General features: G+C 44.5%; 1 protein-coding gene across 1 annotated transcript in view; it reads right to left on the reverse strand.

The window, feature by feature from the left end:
* Nucleotides 1-3849: 3849 nt before the first annotated feature.
* LOC141941654 (TOG array regulator of axonemal microtubules protein 2-like) overlaps nt 3850-22043 on the reverse strand; it is a 41186-nt gene continuing 22992 nt past the window's right edge. The window contains 8 exon segments of the mRNA XM_074864624.1: nt 3850-4285; nt 7284-7370; nt 12884-13100; nt 14249-14453; nt 17065-17168; nt 18103-18220; nt 19097-19255; nt 20486-20721. Of these exon segments, the coding sequence (XP_074720725.1) occupies nt 4041-4285; nt 7284-7370; nt 12884-13100; nt 14249-14453; nt 17065-17168; nt 18103-18220; nt 19097-19255; nt 20486-20721 (1371 nt within the window). The 3' untranslated portion in view covers nt 3850-4040.

Consider the following 22043-nt stretch of genomic DNA (forward strand, 5'->3'; position numbering starts at 1 on the left):
AGCCTTCACCACAGCCTCCAAAGGGGACAGAGTTTTTATGTTCTGCTCTCAAATGCAGAGGAGGTGAAACACCCTAAAGGGCTGTGAAAGTAGCACAGCCTTCATTTATTCAGGGCACAGCTATTAGCAGAGAGAGGCTTTACAAGCTCCTTTACCACTGCCAACTGCATTTGAAAACTATCGGGGGGATTTTAAGGATACACAGGGGCAGTTTGTTGGCCAAACAGAGTTACTGTTTTTTTCAGCTAAAGATACCAAGGCAGAGGGGAGGCTTAAAGGTTCAGGTCAACTCTAATTTTAACTAGAGTGGTCTTCTCACCTCTGCCCATATCAAAGGCAGTATCAGGATTCAGTGTCAGCTGTCAGAGATTTGGTATCAATGCAACCACTTTTATTCCCATCATCACTATTTAACAAGGATTAAAATAGCCACCTCAGAGCAGCCCCCCTCCCTCTGCTTGAGAGAGAGACTTCAGCAGCTGATTCCCAAGTCCACCTTTAACCTTGGCAAGAGCAAATTCTACCAGAATCACCCTATTACACTCCCTGACCCAGCTGCATCTCTGCAAAAGCAGGTCCCTTCATGTGCTTTCTTTAATTCTCCGCCCCACCTCTCACAGCAGCACCAACATTATTTACAACAAGAACCTTCAGCCTCCACACCAGACTTCAGGTTCATCCTTCTTTCCTTGTCCTCCCTCCCTATTTGCCATTCATTTTTCCATACCATGCCCATCCCCAAAGTCTTATTGACACTCTCAAGTTCATGCATTTACATTCCTGAAGAGGTTTGCAGTTACATTTTCACAGGGAGATTCAGGGTACAGCTAACCCATTTGCATGGCACAAGCACTCTGAAGAGCAGACGAGCTGTGACACCAAGCACGTGCTTTGACTCTTGGTGAGAAGAAAATGCCCATTTGAGGAAATGATGAATTTTGCAGACTGGGTTCAGACTACATAGCACCAGTCTCTCTGCTCATGACTCTTCAGAGCTCTAATGCCCCCTTGAACAGGATGATGGCACAAGACCACCTTCTTCCTACCCTGTGGGGGGAACATGAGCTTTCTTCACTCCTTTATGATAGAAGTCATGTCAACTTTTATCCCCCACCTTCCCTTGATGACAACTCTTACCTTCAGCAAGCAGGAGGAACCATTTGTGAGAGCCTGGGTCTGTCTTAGGGCTCTGGCAGGATGTAGGGTAAGAGTAAGCCAATGTACAAGACTGGTATACATTCCTTTTGCTATACTAACTTCTGTGGGTTAGCAGCTACACTGCACATTAAATGCAATAATTAAATGAGTTAAACTGACCCTGCAAGTGCAGCTTACAGTATCCTCTCTGGTAAGACTTCTGTATTAAAGTTATAATAAAAATAAGTTAGAAAAATTAAATATTTAAATTCTTACCATCCTGGAAGAAGGTCCAACACTGCTTTGCCTTTTGTTTGTATCACCCAAAAACCTTGGTAGCTTCTTAATAACTTGAGATGTGTTCCTGTCCAAACATGTGGCAGGAGAGCTCACCTGAGCTGAATTAACTCCTCCCCATTAACCCCTCTGCTTGTCACTGCAGTCACACCATCAGCTAGATTTGATCTTGCTGTGGTAGGAGTGCCCCTCTCATGGGGAAACTGTCTCATCTGGAGAGTTGAAAAAATAAAACATCTAGACAGAAAATAGGTACCAGCAGGCAATGCTTTGTTCTCATTGACTGTGGGGAACACTATGCATGAAAGCACCACTCGAGGTTAAAAGAGAATTAAGGAACCGGTTTACATGGGTTACTTTTCAAACCTACTTTGCAAGTACTACAACTAAACGCATAAAAACAGGTTCTGGGAGACCTCATATGATGTGCACAAAAGTTTTTTTTCTCCCAAGTGCAGAAGCTTCCCCCCACATTCCCAAGGGCCCAAACACAGACAAGGAGAAAGTAAAATCAAAGAGCTTTTATTCAGCCCAGCAAAAGCAGCCTGTGCAGAGCAGCGTTTACAGGGCTTCAGAGGGAGGGATCTGCAGAGGAGGGAAACAGCAAGAACAACTTTTGAGGTAGAGAAAGCAAACCCAGGAGGCCCTCTAGAGATGCCAACCACCTAACAAGAAAAATTATGTGCCTGTTAAAATAGATCTTGAGCAGAAGCAAAGTGCAGGTGCTTAATGAAGTGACATAGTTCAAGATCTACTATTTAAACTCAGCCACCCTCTAACGTTCTACAGCATCTCACCCTTAGCATTTGGGCGCACACATGTACTCTCTGGAACCCTGTCATGCCTGCAAAACGATGCTACTGCATCCTACCAGGCTGTTCCTGTTTCTGGTAAGGTGTTAGAAAAATTTCTCAAGATGCTAAACTCCAAAATACTCCAGCAGATCTGCAGGGACTGTGGCTTCCACCAGGCTCTGCAGGATCTCCAGAGATACCAGTGTTTCAAAGCCATGTCCCTGGCCTAGATCACACGCCAAGACTTCATAGAGATGAGTTCTTGACTGCTCCTTGCTACCAAAAGTTGGGAGTTAAAAACAAAAAACATCAGCAAAAAAACATTTTAGAATAGTCTACTAAATAATTTCACCACCTTAGTACTGTATTAAAAAGGGATTCCTTAAGAGGTGACCCAATGCAACAATAGTATCCTGCAAGTTGGAGTCCTGTATAGCTTTAGACATACCAAACTATGCAGCAAATAAATGTAAGACCCCTGTGATGGGCAGATCTCCCTGAAGTATTTTTTGGCCTCCCAGCTTCATATAAGGTCCTTGTACTTGTCAAGAACCTGTCAAGGCTCTTCTAACTTTCCATGGGCCCAGTGTGTTTCATGCCATTATTTTCCTATTTTTTCTTCTCCCCAAAGCTTCCATTTTTCTTTCTTTCAAAAACTCTGCCAGTATATTGAGAATTATATAACATAGATCGGGCTGCTCTGTTTTCATATCTGATTATACAGATGCATCAGCCTCTGTTGCTTTCAGCCCTTCCTCTCTTCTCTCATCATTTCTCCCGTTGTGCTTCCAAACCTTTTATGGTGAAGGACTGGCACATTCCTTCCTCAGTTTCCTGAATCTCAGGTTCAGAAGTGCTTTATTGGTCTGCATACAAGGCAAACCCTTCAATTCTCAAAAGATGGAAAAAAAGATATTTAGAAAATGTATATATTTTTAAAAATGATGCCTGCCCACAGCTTACCTCTCCCCAGCTTCTGTAGGACACCCTCAGCCCACTCACTGCCCAGCACCCCGTGTGTCACCCAGCACTCCCTGCAAGGTGGCACAGCCCCCTACCCCGAGCCCCTCTCCTGCACCTCCCCAGGGGTGCCCCAGGGTGCTGGGAGGCAGTCGAATGGCACTGACCACCTCATCACATCAGTCCATTGCATGAGGGAGCACAGGGGACTACAGACAAGATGCATCCCCTGAAATGGGAAAAAGGGGGAGATTTCTGCTGTCGTGAGCTTGATCTGCACATCTCAGGTATCTGTCATTGCACCAGCAGCTACCAGAGACTTGTAAAGGGGCCACCTGGTAGCTTGGCACCTATGGCATACACTGGCACACACAGTGAGCTGCACATCCTCCTATAACCCCCTCCCCCCAGAGGGGCTAGCAGGTCCTGGTCTCTCATTCTTTGCTTCACAAATCAAGACGTCTAATCCTATAGCCCCTGTGCTTCCAAAGCCTATCTCTTACTTCATAAGTAAATATATATATATATGTGCATCTCTTACTTTCTAAGTATATAAATATAAATATATTCTTTTCCTTTTTACAGTTACAAATTGCATTTACACACAGGCTTTTATTTTTCTGGTATCTATGGAAGTTTCTTAGAGAACATGAACTCTTAAAACTTTTGAAAAATACTTCCTTTTATTTATTTTTCAAAATATACTATGTACAACTGTACCTATAAACTCTGTAGGGTTACTCCCGTTCTTCAAACACACAGACTAAAACCAATGCCGCCACCAAGTCCACCTTTGCCTCCACCTGTTCCAGTCAGCATCTCTCCATCTGCTCCCTGGAGCACACCAAGTCTTCACCCGATATTCAGGCCCAAAACGTTCCAGAGGTTCTTCGCCACATGCTGAGGCTGAGTGGCGGCGTGGTCCCTCAGGCTCAAGCCCATCACTTGGTTGAGGGTCTTTGCAAGCTTGGCAACCACAGCCCTGACATTGCTGCTTCTGACAGGCAGGGCTCTGTTTCCCAGAAAGAACCAGAGTATGGGCAGGGCATAGTGCTTGACAGCTTGGGGTTTCGAGGGATAAAGAGATGCCACGAGCACTGCCAAGTGAGAGAGATAAGCTTCTTAACAACCTTAATGCAAACAAGAACCTACCTTTATTTTTGGCTCTTGGAAGCCTTTTCTGGCTAATATCAGCAAGCACAAAGAGCCCGATGATCCAGAAACAGGCAACAGTGGCTGATCATCCACTGAACAGAACAACCAACTGCTGAGGACCTTTAATTTTTCCAAATCAGAGGCTTTGCATCCGTGACAGACTTAGTAAAGTGAATCACACACATTTTGTAAATCATTTCACTATCCACTTCTGCATTACAAATGACAAAAATGTCAAATCGCTGTTTACTTCCATTCAGAAGTTGTCTAAACCAGCTGCTGAAGATTCTGAAATGCAGCTTAGAGAGGTAATTGAAAGATTTCTAATAAAAAGGATGATTACTCTTTTGGTGACCTTTGATGAAAAATGCCAACAGTCTAATCTGGCAGTTCCCTTTGCTCAGTGGCACACAGTAAACGGCAGTGTAATAACACACTTCAGAACTCCAGCCCACAAAAGATGTGTGCCACTTGACAGTTTTATTAGAAACATCAGTGACTAACTGATGTCTTTGGCACAATGGTCTAACCTGAGTTTTTTTCCCTTCATACTTGGTGGTTTCTAATGAACAGCTGTTTCAAACATCAGGATGTCTTAGATAATTACCCAGACCCCATTGCCATGGCATTTGGACATCTCGCAATTTTAATGGCATTTACCCTCACAATGTTCCCTGAAATAGGGATATAGAGATAGAAAAAAATCTTACGCAGGGAGCTGAAATCTAACAAAAACCAAGCGTTCCCTCTCATTCTCTCTGAAGTCTGCTCTCAGCTCATTTTCTGAACTGAACTATATTGAATACAAACAAAAATTTACGACCAATAGGCTCCTTGCACGGCAGATTTTGCTGAGAGATCAAAATCTGAAATGGTCTGGAGACAGAGTTCTTATTTTCTTTTCAGTGGAAATGTGTAAGGAACTGTGTTAGACTTTGTTTGTCTCAACATTGCCTTCACGACTACCACTTCTTGGCCTCAGCATCCTGTTGCTCTGAAGAAGGACGCTTTGGAGGAGACGCAGAGTCCTGGTTGAAACCATGACATCCGCTCAAAGCAAGAACAACGACAGCCTTGGCAGTGCCTGCCAAGCTGTACCTGCGCGCGAGCCAGGTGAAGAGGAAATCGGGGCGAGGAAGACGTGCAAAGGCTGAAGGCACCGCAGGTCGACCCCCCCCGCCAGCATGAACACCTGGGCATGCGCGTATGGAGGACCACGGGGCGGCACATATTACAATGAGCTCCGTGGAAATGGGCGGACTCTTCGGAGAAATCGTGGGGACTGGGACAATAAAAGGACTGCGTACTCCTCTCTTGGTGGACCTTCTTCGACACCTGTTACTTGGAGCTGGGACCTCGGCAGAGCTTGGAGCACCACCACCTGCACCGAGGCCGAGTCTACGGAACATCGTTGGATCCCTGGTGGTGGCGGTAATTAGCTGCATCTCTACCGTTTTTCTGGCTTAGGGATTCTGACTTTCTCTTTCCTTTTCTCTCTGTCCTATCGCTGTTATCAGTTGATATAGAAAATAAAGTTCACAAGATTGTACGGCATCTGACCTCGTTTGTGTCTTAATCTCGCTCTTGGGATCGTTTAAGAACGCGCCCCGATATTGGATCGGGACAAAATGTTAATGTGATTCTGTTATAAAGTAACCATTTCTTATTCTGTAGTGGAAGGACCGCAATTTTCTCTATGCTGTTAATCTAGCATAAGTCATCAACATTTAAACAGCTCCTGAAAGTACCTAAAAACAATTCTGCTAAGAAGGGTTATGGTACCTATTTTAAAATGGGAGTTAATTTGAGTTTAAATGCTATTAAACACAGAGGTCACTATGGAGCTTCAGAAGAGAAAGAGCTCTCTGTTTCCAGTAAATCGTAGAGAGAACATCTGCTCCCTCTAAAGCAGTCCCAATTTATGTTCAGATGCTTTATTTGAAAAAAGATTAAAATAACTGTAAAACTAATTCGATGTTTATGGAGATTTACTTTATGCAAATGATCTTTAAAGGCCCTTCCACATTCGCTATGGCTAAGCATGCCCTTTTGAGATTCATAATGAAGAAGCAAAGTGTATTAAACCTTGGATTAAAAGATGCTGGCATAATTAGCAGTGGATTCAGCCCTAACTGAAGCAAGGGTATAAATAGTCTTTTCTAGTATATATTGAGATTATCATTTTTTCCATTCCCTGGCTATTGCTGACATAGCAAGCTACTATTCTAAATCAATTATCAGCTGCCTTTGTAGTGTGTCGGGCACCACTGATATAGAAATAGACTGTTTGCACACCCTGAAATGCTCGGAGTCCAATGTCATATCTGCAACACGGGCAGGGAGCCTCAGTGGGTTGGGCTAAATGGGTTGGGCTTCTGCCCCTCCGTCCCCAAATTCTGCCTTGCGCAAAATCCTTCCCTGTAACATGTGTGTTGAGTTTTCACCTACGCTATGACCCCCAGGCTCTGCAGAACTCAGCGTCAAAAGTTTCCGACAGAAAAATGAGAATCCCGTGATGACAAACCAAACTGATTGTCAGAAATACCAGTGACCACAATTTTTTCTGAAGGATGGTTGTTCACGTTAGAAAAGGGACCTCTTCCAGGTCCACGACATTTACGGTACTGTCCTTCAAAGAGAGGAGCCAGCCAGGGTATTTTTAGCCCCTCTTTTTCCTGGAGGCAGCTCCTGAGATGCCCCAGTGAGAGCTCAGCGCCGGAGCCCGAGTGCTGTCCTCATCTCACATGCTGCACACCTCTGCAGCAGCCAGGCAAACCCCTGCCAAATACACCTATTACGTGTATCTCACAGGAGAGACAAGCTCAGAACCTTCCAGTGTTTGATGAGCTACTGCACCGTCTATTCAGAGGCTTTCCCTCTAAATGTTCCCTCTGAAGACTTCTTCATTTAGAAGTGGAGATTAGCTGAAGCAGGCAATACCTGAGAGATGTTCTGTGACATCCAGCAGAGCCTGGCCGCTGAGGAAACGCACTCGGTGGCCAAAAGCTTGCAGCATCAGTCTGTTATCTGAAAGAGAAACATTTCTTTCTGCTCACACTGCTGAGGTTATAAGAAAAAAAAGAAAGGGGGAGGGGGAAGGGCAGAGGTAACTGCATTTTGTAAAATAAAGTAAATTTCAATCATTTTCTGAGTTCTTTTCTTCTTCTCTCCTTCCAGCTTTACTTGGGGGGATTTTAAATTCAAAAAGAAAAGCTTTCATTTCACATTTGTAAATACAAAGTTGGCCGCTGTACAAGGAGCTATGTTAAACATTTCACATCAGGACCCTCAAAATTTAAGTCCCAAGTAAGCAGTGAAAAGGTTTTGTGTCCCGGAGCTTTGCAGAAGTGACCTCCTCCCTCCTCTAAGGAGAAGGGTGAGAAGGCTCAGAAGTCCACACATCCATTCACACTTTAAAGATAAGCTGGTGTTAAAGATTTAAGTTACCTGTTGGGATCTATGGACAAGACTCCCAAGTTACTCTTACAACAGAGAATTACTGCTTATTGCCAACACCATCCACTCTCAGGGGCTCCTGTAACATCTCTCAAATCAGATCTTGGCAGAGAGACTGGAAAACAAACTCATTTTCCAATACTTGACTATCATATGTATTTTAGTTTTCCTATGCTGCCTGTTGTTGATTTGGGGTCTTGTTTGAATTTATGAACTGTTGCCCGGATTGGTCTGCAAGCCTCCCGTCTTACTGCTTCGATAAGCCAAGCAAAGCTTTTCTTGGAGGCAGAACGCACGTGGGATGCGCTACGATACCTCGCAGTGTCACCAGGAGTGGCACCGATAAAGCGAGCAACCTACTTCTTTGTGAACCGCTACAGAGACAAATCCCAAAGTGGTTTTAAGTAGCACTGTGCTATTAAGTGCTCCTTTCTGCATGAGATATAAAAAGGAAGACCCTAATGATCTTCTTGCAAGCATGCAGTAAAGAAGTGATCCCGCTATCCTAATTAAGCTTCTGCTTTGGTAATTACCCTCTTCTCATTCACCTTTTTAAACACTTCACTTTTTGCTTCACACACTTGCAGCATTGGCAGACACAGTTTCATACTTGCTGTTCCTCCCCAGAAAGTTACCTTGCAGCTGCTGCTTTGAAAAAAACACCCTGACATCTGGAGATCTTGAAGGAGCACAAAATGTTAATTAATCGTTAATATCAGGATCTACACAGATTTTCAGGGGAACACTTGGGTTTTGGGCGGGTGAGGGAGAACTATTTGTTTACTTGGTTTTTAGGAATCTATAGGCACTATTGACCTTTCAATTTAAGGGTTTCAAATGCCCCATGCATTTTGAAACAGTAAAGCTCGAGTCAATAACAAATTTACCCAACCATTACTTTCGCTGCCTTGAGAGACCTAAAGACAGAGCAGCTTTTAATGGCTGTTAGAGAAAACAAGGCAGCAGGCAGTTCAATTCTTATTAACTCAGCTTTAATTCTCTGCGCTACATAGTAGCTAAACCTGCTGGCTACAGGACAGGCAGCCCAGCATTTGCAATAAAAGCAAAAGAAGAATCTGCTTCTCCACACTCTCACTTTCACTGTGTCCCCCTCTTTGCTACCTTAACACCTACAGGAGAAACATCCTTCCCCTCTTGTAGAGGGCTGGTTCCTCCGGGAGCTACTCGGGCTGCTGGCCTGATTCTGCACCCTGGCGTCAGGCAGTGGCCATCTGAAGGGCATTTCTCTCATGACAGAGAACAGGGTAAGACAGATGTCAGAGCAGAGCAAGATCTACGTCATGGTCCCATTGCAGTTGGGCTTGATTTGCTGATTTGCCCCCATCTACAAGGTGGCTCCCTTGAGTGGGAATAGGTTCCCAAGTCACAGCTAAGGAATGTGTGTGGCCTTCAGCTGCAGACATTCAAGCCAATGTCACAGTCAAGCTAAACAAATTATTCAGGAGTTATTTGGAAGCAAATTAGTGTGTTTGTAGGTAGAATTTTGGTCTTGGGGATGGGGGGTTTTGTTTTGGGTTTTTGGTTTTGTTTTTACATCAAGTGATCAAGGCATTTTCTAATCAGCTTGCATTTTTGCATGGATGATTAAAGGTGATAAATGAGGAAGCCTCAGAATCTGAGGCATGACAACCCAGTCTCAAAGCAATAGCTGGGCTCTTAGCTATGAAACTCAGTGGAGCAACGGGACAAGATATTGCGCTCACTTATTCTAAGCTACGAGCGTTGCACAATCCTTTAGAGTTCTGGGGGGGTTTTGTCATTTGCCACTTGATTTTCAATTGTAAAGGCAGACAATTTTAAAGCATGTGGGAAGGTTTCGCTTGTGCATTTTTCCAGTAGAGCCTTCTTTCCACCACTAACTGAATTTTGAATTATTTGAGATTCAGCTGCCTGTTTGAATTTTTGCAAACATTCACAAAAATGAGCAGAACCAAAAAAATCTATCCCACCTTGTTTGCTTGAACGTGTCTCTGGGTAAAGGCAGTGTGATGCGAGACAGATGTGCCTTGCTCCTGTTCTGACATCTACCAGCACGGAAAATTTACAGTGCTCTCTCAGAATTGGTGAGAAGGGAATGACAGAAAGCTCCATACAAAACCCTGAAGGGATCTGTTTGCCACAACCTCTGTTAGCAGGATTCTGCAACTTTTCCCCAACCTTCTACCAGGCACCACAAAAAATGGGTAAGGGCCAAAAGCAGTACAGATCTCACACCCTTCTCCCCGCTTCATGATTGGGAACAAACCTATACTTGGGACACGGAAAGGCGGTGGGTCAGCAAATTCACTGAGTTCACAAAGCAGCTGGTGTGGAGGAAGTTGTTCATTCCCCTTTAAGACCTGCCTCTTCAACACTAAATTTTTCAGGCATATTCACCCAGTGCTGCATTTTCACAGCTGACATAAATCTGCGTGGCAAGGGAATTTACAGCAGACCTTGGCTATGTAGTTATTGGCTATAGCAATCTTGCCCCATGCAGAACAACATGTGGAACAAGCCATCATTTACAGCTGGATTTATACCTGTTTGTTCTAAAGAAATGAACTTGGCAAATCATAAATTCCCTTTTATCAAAAGAAGACAAAGAAGAAAGGTGGGAAATAGATGGGACCAGCTAATGCCTGTAATGTAAAGCCTTCCAGAAAGCAGTTCTGCAGAAGCTCTGATGGGTCAGTGTCCCTTCACTCCAACAGCAAAGCAGTTCATTTGGGAAGTCAAATTGGGGCCAAACAACCTCCAAAAATCCCTTCGTCCCTGAATTCTAGCAAAGTTGTACTCCAGGATTTATTGTTCAGCTCCTTCTGCACCAAAGCAGACAAGCAGCGTAGAGCCGAAGGCTCCTGGGACTTTGGGGAAACGCTGGCACACAGTCAAGCCTGTCTGGGAACTGGTGCATAAGGACTGCATCACCACAGTTGCTGGTTACCCAGCTCACCAGTTACAGCTGGCAGGAATTCAGGTCCTTTGAAATATGGCATAAATGACATGAGTGAGTCGCAAACCTGTCATCAACCATAGAACCCAAACACTTCATGTGGAACCTGCTTGTCTATAGTAGATCTTAATCAGTGTAAAAACACTCCTGGTGAACACTTCTACTGATGGCATTCATCTTTCCAAAACCAAATTCCTTGCATGCCTAGGTATGCACACACCAGCTCTCATCTCACATTTCAACAGAAGTCAGAGCTGGAGTAAACAGCACATGAAGAGCCCCAGGGACCACAAACTTCTGGTCACAGCTGCAGCGATGACAGTGGTAACACAAGTATTGCCAGTGTGCTGCTGAATCTACACCAGAAGATCAAAAGGGAAATTCAGGCCTGGATTCCTCTCACCAAACGTTAAACACTTCACTGGGGTTTCAGTGGGCAGACGTAAACACCTCCAGCAAGCTACACAGAGCAGTCTGAGTCTCCCTACACAATGGAAATGTGTGCAAAAAGAAAACCAGTGAATGTCAACACCTCTCCACTACATCCTTGCAGCTGGATTCTCCAGGGGATCCAGCTGCCTAAAACAAAGTGCCTAAGAATAACCTACGAGTCACAGAGAACACCACTTGCTACACACTTGGGTCCGGTTTTCAACCGTGTCCCCTGGCTGCAACCAACCCCATCAGACCCTTCTGTACTCACTGTTGTGAATCATCAATATCAACCATAAAACTGGTGTGAGAGAAAAAAATCTTAGTATAATCCCGTTCTAGTTTACTCCTGTTCTTTCATTTCTGCTTTTCTGACTCCCTTCTTTTTAGGTTACTGCCTCCAAATCAAGGCAAATTGAAACCTGTGGCAGGTGAGGGAAAGCAGGGAGCTGACTTCAGGATAGCTTCTAAGAAATACATCCTACCCACATGCGTACAATCAGTTTCTAGAGCAGATCACAAGGGAACAATTCCAAATACACTGACCAAAAAGTAGCTGTTAAAAAACTCTTTTGGTGAACTATGAAGACACCAGCGTAGACTTCTGTAGTACTACCCATGAAGGAACATGCCACTGTATTTACCAGTCCAAGGCATGCAAACACATAGCTTTTGGACAGCCATAGGGGATGGGCTGGAGGTGCACTCTGCAGGGTAGGTGCTCCCAGCCAAAGCAAGCCTGACGATCCCCAAGAGCTTTAGCATGCCCCTGGCAGGCAGCAGAAGACATGGTTCAGGACACAGGGCAGATCGGGACCTCACCCTGTCCCTACTGCAGGTACATATTTTACATCAGCAGGTATATATGTGGCCCCATGCTCAAGCATCCTGAAAAGGGGATGATAATGGGCTGCTTACACTTCTGGAAGAAGGAAGTCAAGGCATTTCTAACCCCACACACGTGGAGACCTCCAGGCTGACTATGGAACAAGCATTTCATCCTTCATCTGATCTCTGCTATGATCTTTCATAACAGCATTCAAGGTCTCAATCTTTGAATTCCAAAGGACATCTTCATTTGGGCTTTACATGGCTAAACTGCTACCTAAAACTGCAAAATTAGTAACTGAGTTCAAAACTTTTCATATTGAGGTCAGCAGGGGCCAGACGCATCTGCTCAGGAGAGCTGCCACTGCCACGGTGTGGAACAAAGTCCAGCAAGAGCAAAGAACCTCCACCACCCTTCCCACCATGCGTTCCAAGGAAAAAGCACATTCCTTTCATCTTGTTTTCGTGGATATAAACTTAATAGAAAGCACATCATAGAAATCCAATTCAATAAAAACAAAATGCATGCAGTTTCCCAGGAGGAAGGAAGAAAAATAATCATGACTGATGTTAGTCACTTCCCTCAAGCTCTTCTGGCAGGAACTTAAAATAATCCCTATAATGTCCTCTCTACTGAATTAATAATCAGACACATGATCCAGGTGATAAGCAGCATCCATTCAGCCGCACATCACAACATCGTACAACAGATTGGGATAGAGAGAATGCAGGCAGGACTTCATAATCATCTTGCAGCAGCTGGATACTTCCACAGATGACAACAGCTATCAACAGACTCAGTGTTCACTTAACTCCAAGGTGGAGAAAGCTGCAGTTGAGGAGAGCCAATGTCAGAGGTCAGCCTTACCTAGGTGAGCAATGGCTGCTTCCAGTGCTTTCACAGCTGCAGCATAAATCCCCGAGTGCTTGGAGTTCAGGTTGTCGATGACTGCTGATACCAGAGAGAATAGCACTGGGTGTAAGGCATCTTTGAGCACGGGTATTATCAAAGCCAGCACCTCCAGCGCCTGCTGGTTCACTTTCTTGTTGCAATCCTGAAGTCTCAGGACAAAAACATCAAAAATCTGTTAAGAAAACAAACGACATGAAAGTCTTTGTTTCAAGAAAGGATGTAGAAACAAGTACCCAGCAATGCAAAAGATGAATGTAATCCTTTCTGTCAGGTCAGCGCTTGCCAGCACGATTTCATTGTTCTCCTGTAGTGGTTGCACAACCTCATGCTGGTTGAAAAGATTTTCATCTTTTATTAAGAGGTTTGGGTGGGGACAGGATAGTTCATGTGGTGTTTCTCTTTACCTATAAATCACTAAATTAATCCCATTTTAATAATGCAAAATAGTATCTTTGGTATAGAGGTATGAAACCAGGTATTTCTGATGCCCAGCTTCCTATAAAATTGTCTCAAGTACTGAGGATAGTTTTGATTTTGCCAAAACTGTGGCTGGATGAGATCCAAGTTTTGTTTTATCTGTCTCAGAACCTGCATCTGGAGGAGTGCAGGGCTCTGATGAACTCTTCAGGATCTAGACCATTTGCCTAGCTAACAGGTAGACTTCTGAAGTTTAATGGGCTGTGCAGTTCTCATTAGAGCAGGTTCAGTCCCTTGGCAGCCACATTATCAGGCACCATTTCCTGAAAAAGGGGAAAAAAGCAGCTGCTAGGAGAAGAAGGAAGAGAAGATCTGTCTCTAGCCATTTTCCTCCTCTTTCCAAAGAGAAAAAAGGACCCCCAGGAAGAATAACAATCCCAAGCAGGAAAGGGATGAGGACAGAACTCAATAGGCAGAGTTGTGTCTGCACAAGACAAGATAAAGTTTACAGGAGCATCCTTTAAAAACAAATATTTTTTTTTTTACATCAACCCACCCTGATAGTTCTATCCCCCATCCCAACCCATTTTAGTTCTAGAGAATAATTGCCAAGCTTTCAGAGGCTGGATTTCCTTTATTTCAATCTAACTGGTTGTAGGAGACAGCAGAAGCTACAGCAACAGTACATTCTGTCATCATCTCATGAACAGCACCAATAGGCACCTGCCATCTGGACTGAAATTCATTGCCCTGAAGCCTGGAGTTGAATTAAATTATTCTGGGTAAGAAGGGACCAGCCTGTCCCAAGCAACATGTAGTGCCAAGACACACTGAGTTAACTTTACTGGTACAGGCTTGGGAAGGGAGCTAACAGGAAAGGAGCAATAGAGAGGCTCTACATACCTGGAAAATGTTAGTGGAGACGAACCGGGGGCTGCTTTTGCAGTGATCTAGGAGGAGCACCACTCCCTCCCTTCGTGCCTGAAAGTCCTTGGCTGTCAGGAGATTGCAAAGCTCATTGAGCTGGTCAGCTTCTTCCACAGCCCGAAGAGACGTGCGACCTACTGTCTGATGGGGTAAACTGAGTACATCAGAGTGAGACCTCAAACTGAAAAACAAGGGAAAACCTTTTGATAATATCTTCAGTTATTTGTGAGGAAAATATCTCAAGAAGACCTCCTAATGATGTGATCTCAGCTACATCCTGACCTGAAAAACAACTTGATCTCATGACAATCATTACGGGAGGTAATCTGCAAGTAACATTATTGCTAGTGCTTACTCAGAGAAACCAAGGCACCGAGGATGGGATTCATCTCATTTGTCTTCAGATGTCTTCCCAGGTACTCATCTAGCATCCCTTTGTGGGGAAAAATAGGCACCACTTCAAAGTTTAAATGCCTCATCTTATGGGAGGTGTCTGTATTATAAGGAAATTAGTTACTCTGGAGAAGTCTCTCTACAACAGGTATGGGAATCTGGATAAACAGCTCAGATGCATCTGAACAGATGAATCCTGCCCTGAGAGATTAAGGGCCATATCTGAAAGGATCCAGAGGATCAGTAAGAGTACGTGCTGGGTTTGGCTGGGATAGAATTAATTTTCTTCATAGTAGCTAGTATGGGGCTGTGTTTTGGATTTGTGCTGAAACCAGTGTTGATAATTCAGGGATGTTTTTGCTATTGCTGAGCAGTGCTTAACAGAGTCAAGGCCTTTTCTGCTTCTCACCCCACCCTGCCAGAGAGCAGGCTGGGGGTACACAAGAAGTGCGGAGGGGACACAGCTGGGACAGCTGACCCCAACTGACCACAGGGATGTCCCACACCATATGGCATCACGCTCAGCATATAAGCCAGTGGGAAGAAGGAGGAAGGAGGGGACGTTTGAAGTGATGGTGTTTTGTCTTCCCAAGTAACTGTTACACATGATGGAGCCCTGCTTTGCTGGGGATGGCTGAGCACCTGCCTGTCGATGGGAACCAGTGAATGAATTCCTTTTTTTTCTTTGCTTGCACGTGCAGCTTTTGCTTTACCTATTAAACTGTCTGTATCCCAACTCACAAGTTTTCTCTTTTAACCTTCTGATTCTCTTCCCCATCCCACCTGGGGGGGAGTGAGCGGATGGCTGTGTGGGGCTTAGTTGGGGTTAAACCACAACACAGAGATAAAAATAGAAGCCAGACATCCCACCACTACGCTCACATTATTGCTTCCCCAGGTACTGTATCCACAGCTTAACAAACCCAGTGGGAACAATTCTCTTGGATCAACCTCTCTCTGACATGAGCATGGGGAGATCCCAACTATGCTAGTGAGGCATGTGGTCACCTTCCTGCCACCACTGAGTGCAACAGAGCTAAATAAATCCACTCTGTTATCAGAGGAGAACAGGTACAAGTAGATCTCCCTCTGACATGGGCAGACAGCAAGTACCACATTCCTATCTTGAATGCTGATTGCAGCACAGGGGAAAAAAACATGCTGTCCACCAGACAACTAGTAATGGGTCTGAATGACATGAATAGCTACAGAAAAAGTCCACGTTGAGATGTCTTTTGACCAGAACTACTCAGGAATTGTCTTGCTGGTACTGTTTGAGGGTCACAAAGCCATGATTCAGCCAAGGCAAGCCACATGCATGGAAAGTGCTACTTTGGGGAATGGCATCTTTGTTCTAGACTGGGACTTCTCATGAAACCACCCATCTAAAAAAGACTCCACTCAGGTAAGAACAGCCTGATTGAAATTACTTGTCCCAAGTCAAAGAGGACAGACGTGACCCTCTCACAGCCTCCACAACACTGTGCTGGCCACTGCATTGGATCTTCTGAGCTGCAATCAGTGGCTGTCTCTTCCTCTCTCTCACTTTTTGTGGAAAGCCAGACAACTTGTGTTCAGCCTAATGCAGAAGTAGACATTTTTTATCCTAGAAGATTGTGAGACTCTGAAATGTCAAATGACTGTCTCAAAGCTTGCTTGAGTCTGTGCAAACCTCAAGGACAAGCTGCGGCCTTTGGATTAGTCTAAGGAACGTCACCCAAGGAAGCAGGAGTGTATCGAAGGATGCACCCCCCACTCCCTTGCAGTTGCATTGTCAAACTCCTTACATAAGCCTCAAAGGGGGAGACACCAAATGTTTATCACTGACTCCATCCTGTAGCCATTTGTGACTCTATTGTTTACGCCAGACACCATGCATGCATTGCTAACGGACTGATAAGAGGCGAGCATTTCATGCCCATGAAGCATAAAGTCAGCAAAAACCTGTGGGACCAGAGGAAAAACTAAAGGTGGGCAGATATGCTAATCATCTGAGACGATGAACTTCAAAGGCAACAGAAAACTCTGCTGCGTGCGCACCCACCACCGAAGAACTGAAGACTGAGGACCAACGGGACACCGCTGGGTACACGGTGGTGACTATTCTTGCAACTCTATTCCAGATGCTTGCCTGATTTCTGTCTTTTCCTTCCATTCTGTCCTATCGCTACCACTCTTCACTAATAGAAATGGTTTGGGTGTACAGCATGTGACCTCGTTTGTGTCTTAATCTCACTCTTGGGATCATATCGAAACCTCCCCTGACACTGGATTGGGACAAAGATTTGTAGGGCAAGGAAGCAATCTCTGGCACAGCTCCTCTCCACCAGATTTTACTGAGGAAGAGACATGTAAAGCTTGTCATGTGCTTTGTCAGATATAACACAAGTGCTCAGTACCTTTCATTAGAAGACAGGTTTTGCTGGGCCGTCATCAAGCTGCTCTTCCTAGACTTCCTGGGGGCCTTCACAGATGGAAGGTCACATTTATGGTCTTCTCCGCCCTACATATATATAAAAACCCATGAATTTATAGAAGATAAAACAAGAAATTACTTGTTTAAAACACAAGTTATAACCAGGACCACTGCTACCAAGAAAGGCTTAGGAAAACACTTCGTAACTTAGACAGGGAGACAGGTCAGAGATTCGGTGATGTCTACTATTTGTTTTCAATAACCCAAGGCTTTGGTGCTACCATAATGGGCAGCCGTGTAAAATCCTGAATTCATGAGTCTTGAGCACAAATGGGAATAATGCGAACTGGTGGGGAACAAGCCTCCTGAAAGGGAATAGCGAGAAACCTTTGGACTGTCTGGAGGGTGGCCCATTGCGTTGCAAGTGGATTTGGTTCTCACTCACTCTCCCTGTTCCTGCACAAAGGCACATTCCTTTCTCGAATGTGAATGGAGAGGAATGGAAAAAAAAGGGTTGATTTTCCACTGGATGCTGAATTCATAAAGCTTCTTCCAGCTCCACAGTGCGTGACAGCAGGGCAGTGTTGCCAGAATACAGACAATAGATGTACTAACTGTGATTGCCTTGTGCATCTTTTGTATATTTGGAAATTTTCTTGGCACTACTACTTCTTTGTTGCTAAGACTCTATTAGCTTATCAGAAGCACTATTCTCACTGCCTTGCTTCATTTGGGGAGGGTGTAGTGTTGGTTTTTTTATGCTTGAAGGTAAAACCATTTTCTCCTACTTCCCTTTCCTGTTTGTGGCTGATATTCAAAATACACCCACTTTATTTCTAATGATACTACTTCCTTCACTGTCTGCAGATAAACAGGCTGAGGATCAACAGTTCATTCCCAGAAGCAAAATGATTCAGTGGAAGAAGAGTGAGATTGGTATATTCAGATTAGGTACATTTAATCTCATATTAGCGATGTCAGCACTTACATAAAGGAGACATTTCTCCTGCCAAGCACTTACTTTCTGCTTAAGTCTTGCCATAACATCTATCAAGTCACGTGAGGGGACAGACTGTTTCAAATACGTATCAAAATTTTTATGACTCATCAATATAGTCAGCATCTTCCGACCATAAGACCTAACACAGGAAAGAGAGAAATGAATACAGACTATTACTGTCTTTTCTCCCTTGGGAATAAACAAAGGAAACGTGTTAAGAGAATAAGCTGGTATTTTAAATTCATCATTGTGCAATACCTTCATGAGAAGGTTATTACCTATTCAGCAAAGAGAGATTATTTGCCTTCACTTGGAGTCACTGCACAATGCTGCCAGCTGACCACAAGAGGAAAGTGGAGAACACAGGGCAACAGGAAAATTCAATTTCACTCTGAAATTGTAATTTATCTTCCTTTAACTGGCAGAAAAGCCAGGGCAAATCACCTCATGCTTACTATTTATTATTCTATACTACATGTATGCACACAGGCAACTGGTTGCTCATGTGTTCTTGCCATCTATTAATGGGAATTTAATAATCAAAATAGGGATTTTTGGTTTGGTTTTGCTACTATGAAACTACACCTATCTTAAAGAAGAAATTTGGAGGTCATTCAGCCACAAGATGACAACATCATACAATGATTGGCAAGAACAATTTGTGACTATCATCGGTAACTAAATCTGCAGAAAGGGGGTAGAAAGACTGAATACGTTGGTTAAAGACAGCTGGAATTTTTCTAGGACAGTCTTAACCTTATCAGAAATAAATGCTTGGGATCCTTCAGCGATGAACATCAGCCAACGCTTCAGCTTTGCATTGTGCACATAAGACCAAGCAAAATTGTTTGACTGAGTAATCTGAGCTCAGCTGATCTGCATAAAGAATCATTCAAGTCACAGGAATTTGGCAATGGTCCTCCTTGCTGGACAACCTCATCTTATCCAGTACAGTCATTTCCTGACAGATATCAAACAGTTTTCATATTTTAGGAGGTGAAATGAAGATCATCACCTTGTGTCCGGGTGACAGTCCTGAGCAAACCTCACCACTGTGCACACCAGCAGCTCAGTCCTGTCACGTGCACCCGACAGGAGCTTCCCAGCTCCAATTCGCTCCACCGCAGTCAGTAGGTGTTTGGCCGCACACCTCCGCACCAAGACGTTGCAGTGCCTGGAAACAAGAGAACAGACAGTGGAGCAGAGGAAAAAGGAGGGCCAGAAGCACAGGCCTCAGCCATAGCATGCTCCCCCTCATTGCTGGGGGAAGGAGCCGTCTGTTCTCCCTGCACTTTTAGCCACCTGTAGAAGATCCTGTCCTCAGATAAAACCAAAATTGGCATCGTACAGAGGGACTACCTGCAAGGAAGAGGGAGGAATTCAATCTCCCTGGACTATCTGATACTCAATTTCTTTTCCCAAATTAACTCTGACAAAGAGGGAAATGAAAGATAATTCATGCTGACTCGTCAGAGGGCTCCCACTACACAGACAGAGCTGCAGCAGGATTGAAGCTTATTCCACCTGTTTATCTCCAAAATCTGAAGACCCTTGAAAAAAAAAAAATGGGGCTGAAAACCCTGTGGGGTATGAAGCTGCAGAATATCCAGCAATGCAGCCAGTTTGTTCTTTCAGGCTTGGCAAGAGGTACATTTGAGTGTTCTACCCTTTTCAAAAGGATAGCAGTCATTTTAGCCAGGTTGTCCTTTCTAGAGGGTGCGTGTCTGAAACTATCAAGCACAGCACGAATATTTTAAAGCAGCATTTGCTTCAGCTGTCCCATGGGAGTCGGCCTGTGAAGGCGCCTGTAAAGTGACTCACCATCTCAAGGCGAACATGCAGCGTGAATCTGTATAGAAAGTGGAGCTCTAAGGGCACCACAGTCAGACAGACTCCTCTCATCAGGAGCTGCGCCTGCTGTGCAAACTGTGCCGCACCCAGCAGGTTCTCCCTGATCTGCTCCATGTCCCAGCAATTAGCCTCCTCATTTCTCAAGTTAATTGCATAATGATGATGCATGGGTTTTCCCAGTGCCTCTGTGGTTAGCGTTGTGAAATATCAAAGGGCGCTCACTGCTGGAATTGCCACTGTCCCTCTTCCCGCAAAGCCACAGGCTATGTCACCACCCTTTGCAGGGACTTTCACTTCCCCATCATTCACCACGTCTAGGCAGTGTTGACTGAGGAAAAATAGGCTGTAGTAGGACAGAAGTAGATGTCAAGAAGAAAGGAGCAAGGTTGATCAGAGAATCTAAGTGCTGAGTTCACAGAAGATGCAGGAGAAAGGACCCTTCCCTCCCATCATTCCCCTTCTGCCTCCCATCCCTTCCCCTTCTGCCTCCCATCCCTTCCCTCTGCCCACACAATTTAAGGGGAAGGATATCACTAAGAGAAGAACAACATACTGGACTCCACTAGCCATGAGAGCAGTCATTGCTCGTGCAGCAGTCACACTCTTCACCATGATATCCAGGGATTGGTCGGCTGCTTTCTGAATGAACTTGCTGGAGTCCCCCATCCTCTGGAGCAAGACCTGAGCAATCCCATCCACCTCATGGTCCATGTGCTTCTTCATGGTCCTGAAGAGCTCTCCAAGAGTGCTGATGGCAAATTGAGACACCTTCGAGCGGAGGTTGTTCACCTGGGCAAGTCATGAAGGGAAATGTAAGAATCACCTTGTAAAGAAAATATGTTCCCCTAGACAAAGGTCCCAGGAAGCAACAAGACTTCTTGCTGTGTACAGCTGGAACATAAGAGCATGGTAAGCGCAGAAGACCACAAGCACAGAAACACGCTTACTCTGATAGCAACTTCTTCTCTGGCCTCAGGACCACTTCTAAAATACAATTTTAACGAGACTGCAGGCCTAAAAAATAGTTTCACCTAGGACAAAGTGTGCTACTTAGCCCATAATGTACACTGCTTTGATTTTAGCCCTTTTATTGAAAACAAACAAACAAATTAAAGCAAGGGCTGTTTTTAAACTATAAAGGCACAATTTATAACGACGAGATAGAGGAAAAGTAGTACTTTCCCCTTGTGCAAAAATGCAGCACTGGCAGTTTGAGCATTCAGCCAGGAAACAGAGAATACGGGCTCCAGCCTACAGACTGATTCACAGCAGGGACTTGAGTCCATCTGCTCAGGAGAACCCTAGCTGTTGGACTCAAGGCACTCAAGGATCCTGGAGACCACATGAAATTACAGCTATGATTCAGTGCTGTTCTGGAGTGATCTCTGCTTCCAAAAGGCTCTCCCACAAGGGTAAGGAAGAAGCATCTCAGTCATGTGCTTCATTTGAAAGATACTCTGAAGGACAGACCAGGGGTTCTTTCTGCCAGACTTAGTTGTGCCTGTTAATAACAATGAACAACACAAGTGCTAAAAGTGCATGTGAAAGCAAAATCTGGGACTGGGGTGAAATGAAAGCTGAAAGATGTCTCTGAACATGAGTGTGTAGAACAGAGAGGAGGAAATTTCCTCAGAAATATAAAAGTAATATAAAAATCAGATGAGCTAAGCTGAAAGGGCTGCTTCTCCTAACCCTGCTCTCAGAGTGGGAGAATCTGAGTACTGCATATCTAAACAGAAATAACACAAGGGGCATCTGAGCCTCCCACATCATTAAATATTGGATACAAGTGTGAAGAATATGATGGTGATTCGTGTTATAAAATACAGTGACTTTAACGTGAGGAGCAGGTGTGCTGCGGGTACTTTGCAATGCATATAAGTTAAAGGGGATTTACCGTGGTTTTGTTGTTAAAATGGTTCGGAGTTCTTCTGTAAACACAGACTCCTATGGACTGCTATTGCGCAAGTGGAAAAGTACTGGAGGGACCCTTGTCAGAAGCCCCCAGCAACACCAGAAAGACCTGGGAACGTTCGAGAAGCTCTGCTGCGCGTGTGCGGACTGGGGAAGGTTCGAGAAACTCTATTGCGCTTGCGCAGCCAGGAGGTGGA

The sequence above is a fragment of the Strix uralensis genome, chromosome 3, assembly GCF_047716275.1.
Source record: "Strix uralensis isolate ZFMK-TIS-50842 chromosome 3, bStrUra1, whole genome shotgun sequence".
NCBI classification, from domain to species: Eukaryota; Metazoa; Chordata; class Aves; order Strigiformes; family Strigidae; genus Strix; species Strix uralensis.